At 34.9% G+C, this 6,000-nt stretch overlaps 1 protein-coding gene across 1 annotated transcript; it reads left to right on the forward strand.

The window, feature by feature from the left end:
- The first annotated feature begins 493 nt into the window (after nt 1-493).
- LOC107495965 (protein DA1) lies at nt 494-6,000 on the forward strand. Its single transcript, XM_052263310.1, is given in 9 exon segments — nt 494-1,205; nt 1,789-1,950; nt 2,079-2,169; nt 2,681-2,837; nt 3,542-3,662; nt 3,779-3,842; nt 5,495-5,579; nt 5,661-5,873; nt 5,982-6,000. Coding segments are annotated over 7 exon segments (690 nt in total). The 5' UTR covers nt 494-1,205; nt 1,789-1,830; the 3' UTR covers nt 5,713-5,873; nt 5,982-6,000.

The following is a 6,000-nucleotide window of genomic DNA, read 5'->3' on the forward strand; positions in this document are numbered from 1 at the left end:
ATTATCTATTCAAATTTTATTAAAAAATATTACATATACACAAAAAATAATTATAATATATTTATAGAAAAGTATAGGTAGACAATAAAAATCCTAAATAATGTGGACAATTTACTAGATGTGCGGATGATTATTCTAATATTAAGATTTTAGGTGGATAATTTAGAGCTATAGTATGTTTTTACTTTATTGGGTCAATTTTCCAACTTCAGAGGAAATTGATAACTAAGACTATTAGATAAAAATTTATTTAAATTATTTATCTGCTTAACTATCAATTTTATATAAAGTTAATTGTACTTTAATTTTTATTTTATTTTTTTTAATTGAGATTATTATAAATTCTTACCCAAAACATAATTAGTTAAAACCTCTAATTGACCAAAACAAATAAAAAAAAGAGAAAATTCAATAAACCTCTTTTTGTTGTTTCTTTGTTCCTCCTTTCATAAAAGAAACTTTCTGGGATTACCGCGTTTGGGTTTGGGATTTATTTTCTTTTTCTGCTTTTGCGTTTTTGGGGTCTTCTCTTCTCATTCTTCTCTTTCTCTTCAATCTCATTCCTTTGAAGAAAGAGAAAGAACAAAGAACCAAGAGGACCCCACACAACACAACACACTTAAACAACACAAACCTTGTTTCTTGTTGAATTTCTTCATAGTCTTTTGTCCCAAATAGTTGAATTTGTCACAACCACTGTTTCCCATACAACACAACACCATAAATTATTATTATTACTAATAAATAAATTAATTCATCAATTTCCAAAACCCTTTTTTTGTCAAACCTTCTTCCTTCCCCGCTTTGGTGTTATCATCAATCTCATCAATTTTTGACCTTTTCTGAAAAATCCCGTGCATTTATTATACTTTCCCCTGTTTCCAATTGTAAAAAGATTATTTTTTTTAATTTAAAAATTTGATATTTTTTCCTCTTTGTCAATGATATTGTGGAGTATACGTGTTCCTGTTTCTCGTTTCTGAAATTAAAGGAAAAAAAATAAAACATATATTTTTTGCTTTGTTCCTTCTCCTTCCTTGTTCCTTCTATTTGCTTTTCCTTAATACATACAAAAACTTGAGTTGAAGTTTCTTATATCATCATCATCAAGTTTGCAGTTGCTGGAGAGAGAAAAGGAGAAGCAAATTTACATGCTCTAGAATCTTACTTTGATCTTGTTCTCTCTGCTTTTTCTGAAGAAAGAGGTGAGTTTATTTATTGTTTTTTCTTTTTATTATTGAATTATTGCCCCAGGATTTGGATTTTTATTTTTATGTTATCAATTAAATTGGTCTATGGAGCTTGGGAAAAAAAAACTTTTTGTTCTTCTGGGTTCTTTAATTTTGGAGTTATTTACTTAGAGTTGCAATTTGAGTCTCAGTTCTCAAATATGTTTGGTAGTGATTCCTTTTGAACGGTTTTTTTCTAGATGTACCTTTTTTCTCTTTAGCTGCAGCTTCACTTGTTAAGGTGTGTTTGGTTTGTTTATAGTTTTGCAAACCATGATTTTGATCCATTGCAATTTCTACCCAAGTCATTGTTTGAGGCTAAAAAGTCAATTTGTTTTTGCTGAAGATGTCGAAATGAATCGAAATCGAGTTTGTCAGTTTGTGCTCTTTAAACTATTGTTTGGTGTATGCAAATTGAAATGCATACATATTATGAAGATGGAAATAGTTTCTTTGAATTTCACTTAAGCCATGTCTCCAATAGTAGTGGTGTTTCCAAATTCCAATAGTATTGGAGTTTTCGAGTTAATTGAACTATTGTTGGCTGTTTGATTTTCAGGAAGGAATTTGTACCTATTATGAACATATAGCATCTTGAATTATGGGTTGGCTTAGCAAATTTTTTAAAGGCTCCGACCAAAAGATTTCGGAAGGGCATTACCATTCATATTATAACGGGGATGCGAATTCTTACTTGCCGTCGACGTCTGGTGTAACAAATGTGAGAACTCCTTAACAATTGCTTTTGAATGCATTGGAAATTTTTTGCAAAGTGTTGAAATATGCCATTGTTTCTATTTCCTTGTTGTCCAACTTTTCAAACATATGTTGATGGGAATTTGGATGCAGGATGTTTGGCCTGAGAATGAGAAAGAAGATATAGATCATGCCATTGCATTATCTCTGGCAGAGCAAAATCATAGAGGAAACCATGTAAATGGTGAGTGATATAACTCCAAACTGTTATTGTATATCTTAAAAGAAAAATAATGCATTTACACCATTGCGTTCCTTTTAGTTGTTATGTTCAGAGACAGAATAATGCAAATTGGAATGCTCTAAATTTCCATAATGTCTATCGCTGTTGTTCTAGTTATTGTTCCTGTATTTCAATTGCCCTATTTTTCATTTTGTAATTATGAGAAGTTTGTTATCAAATCTGTGATAGTCTATTGAATGTAGTCTTTGTCAATTACAATGGTAAATTCAGTTGCTATAGAGTTGAATAGAACTTATTTAGTCGTAGCTATTTACTATTATTTTGCTTTTGCAGTTTGTTTACATTGGAGAATTTCTACTTGTGTTGAACATTAACTGTTACTTTTACATATTTTTGGATCCGGTGCTCGTCCTTTGTAGATGATATTGTTACCTTAACCTTGTAAATTGTGTTTTTTTAAAAACCAACTACAATGGAATTTACGTCAATGAGTTTTCTGTATATTATGTAGACTACAGATCTCAATTAGAAGAAGATGAACAACTTGCCAGAGCTATAGAAGAAAGCCTAAATCTAGAGTCTCCTCCCAAATATGGAAACGAAAACATGTAACAACCCCATCCGGCGGTTCCAATTCCAGTACCAGTGTATTTCCCAATGGGATCAAGGTACGAGTTAGAGGACAGGTCACACAATATTGTTCGAATTTGGTATCACCATTTCAACACTTTTTGCTTGGCTACTTAAATGTGCATGCTAAGATTATCAATTTATCATCTAAAATTATCTTTTCACCATTTACCATTTACCATTCTGTCATGCTTGATGATTTCGAATTCTCTATTTTGACGTATGTTTTACTCCTCTGTATTCATTAACATATTTTCCCCATCTATTCTTGCTGGTCCTTATTAGACTACTTATTAACTGGCACTCATATGCCTCGTTATGGATTTTTTTGGGAGGAACAGGAGGATGTAACTGAAATAGGATGTAGCATAATACATTGGTATTCTCATTTATCAAATAATCTATATACATATGCATAGTGATCTTCATCTTTAGTATCCTCTTCAAATATATTGTACCATATATACCATAAAGTTACCGTAATTGATTGATAACTGCCTGTATAGTTCAATTAGCAAACAAATAACACAGATCCCTAAGACTTAAATTTTTCGCCTGCAAAATATATCATAATTTGTTGGTTTGAAAACTTCGCATCATGCATCTCATGAACAAAACTTGCGTGTTTGTTTTCAGTTGATGAAGAAATTATTCTCTTCTCTCTATTTGCTATTAAATCAAGATATCATATGTACATGTGATGCAGAAATATTTGAATGTTTTTTAGTTTTTTGTATAAGAGGATTTGTGCCAGCTGCCATAATGAGATTGGTTATGGACGATACCTAAATTGTTTGAATGCTTTCTGGCATACTGAATGCTTCCGCTGTCATGCTTGCAACCTACCGATCTCTGATTATGAGGTGCCCGAATTTCCATTTACCTGCCAAAATGCTGTTCTTGATTTCATTTTTCCATTAATGGGTTTTTCTTGCATGGCTATGGATTTGTTTTTACACATGCATTCTTGCTTTTGTAGTTCTCCACGTCGGGAAATTACCCTTACCATAAATCATGCTATAAGGAAAGCTACCATCCAAAATGTGACGTTTGCAAGCATTTCATGAGTACAAATTTTATGTTCTTGTTTACTGTAAATTTGTAATTGATACCCAAAAAAGGACAGCCCGGTGTACAAGCATCCCACGTTAATGCAGGGTCCGGGAAAGGGCTGCATCCAAAGGATGTAATGTACTCAGCTTAATCTGATATGTATATTTTTTTTGGTGAATGAACGGGGCTTTTGCCCAAAGACTACACACTACAGAGATAAAGCGGGGTAACTGAACCCTTCTAACATCATCAGACAGAACATTCCTCAATTCAACACATGGTTCATCCAAAAAACGGAATCCCAACCTCAAGCTTAAGCTCTTTCTTGCTAGGAGGTCTGCTCCTCTGTTTCCTTCCTTGAAGGAGAGTAAATTTCATTCTCCAATCCCTACTCCTCATCCGGTGTAATCTAATAATAGGATCAGGGTGTTGTGAGCATTTCTCTGGCTTCTGTAACATTGCTAGGGTCTGTTTCTATAATTGCCTTTCTAAAGCCCAAGTCCCAAGTCACCTCAAGACCTTTCAAAATGCCCCATAATTCCGCTTGATAAGCGGTTGTGACTCCTACATTCATCGCATACCCAGCAATCCATCTTCCATGCTCATCTCTAAGCATCCCTCCGCAACCCGTCGCACCCAAGATTGCCCGCCGAAGCTCCATCCGAGTCGTCTTTAACCCACCCCGGGGAAGGAGGCTTCCATTTTATGTGAGCCTCAATTCTATCTGGGGGGTGTCTAATGAGAGATTCCTTCTTGAAGGCCTCTTTGATATTTTGAACGTAGGGGATTATGAAATCCTTTGCATCCACAGCTCTGTGGGGGGAACAAGAAATTCAATCCTCTTTGTTTCTACCAATGTGTGATATGAGGTTCCATCTTACCCAAAGATCAAAGGGAGCTCTAAAGAAATTGTTTAGATGTTGAGGGAGGATAAGGCTTGACCAAATCCTGGCTGCTGCCTGGCAGTCTCTCATCACATGTAGCAGCGTTTCCTGCTGTTCAAGACAGCGGTGGCAGTCCGAGCTAGCTCCAAAAAATCTAGCTCTTCTACACGCAGTCATAAGCCTTTTATGCACCATAATCCACATGAAGCACTTTGATTCCTTGAGGACCCTTCCATTTCCAAATAATGTTCCAAGTTTGGTCTTCATTTAAATTTTCATTAGATAAGAGCTTGTAGGTACTCGCTATGTCAAGATTTCCATCCTTCAAATGCTTCCACAAGATTCTGTCTTCACCCCACGGCTTGAACCCGTGACCTTGAGGTTACCTGGAGACAACTTAACTATTGCTCCAAGGCTCCCCTTCATTGTAATTGATACCCAAAAGGCCAAAAAGTATAAAGTTTCTTTTCCATTTACCATGTAATATGTAAAAAATGGATGAGAAGAGTGGAAAGATGTTATGTTATCAAAGTTTGTGCATCGTGTTCTTGATGGTATAGGACTAAAGCCGATGTCGTTTGTGAAATCATGATGTTTTTATAGCTTCTCAAGTGTTGGCATTAATTAAGTATATGTGACTCAATTTTCACCCGAATTTAGTAATTTACATCTTATACCTCATTGCAGTAGCTGTTAATTTCGGTAATATATATCTTTTGACAGATTCCAACAAACCCTGCTGGTCTTATTGAATATAGGGCACATCCATTCTGGGTCCAAAAATATTGCCCTTCTCATGAACACGATAACACTCCAAGATGTTGCAGCTGTGAGCGAATGGAGGTTAGTATGAATGAAAAATTTTATCATGAATGAACTTTTATTTTTAACAGTGTCATTAAAATTTTCTATCTTCGTACGCAGCTACAAGAGGCTGGATATATCAGTCTTAATGATGGCCGGAAGCTTTGCTTAGAGTGCCTCGACTCTGCTATCATGGATACAAGCGAATGCCAACCGCTTTATGCCGGTATACAAAGATTTTATGAAAGCTTAGACATGAAATTGGAGCAGCAAATTCCACTGTTCTTGGTTGAAAGACAAGCCCTGAACGAAGCAAGAGAGGGGGAGAAGCATGTAAGTGAAAATGCATTTTCACCTATTTATAGTAATTATATTATAATATCTGATAAATTTGATCTTAATATTTTAGTTTTCATCCTGCTTATTCGTTATCTTGGCCAGGGCCACTATCACATGCCGG

This window comes from Arachis duranensis, chromosome 6, assembly GCF_000817695.3.
Source record: "Arachis duranensis cultivar V14167 chromosome 6, aradu.V14167.gnm2.J7QH, whole genome shotgun sequence".
Taxonomy (NCBI): domain Eukaryota; kingdom Viridiplantae; phylum Streptophyta; class Magnoliopsida; order Fabales; family Fabaceae; genus Arachis; species Arachis duranensis.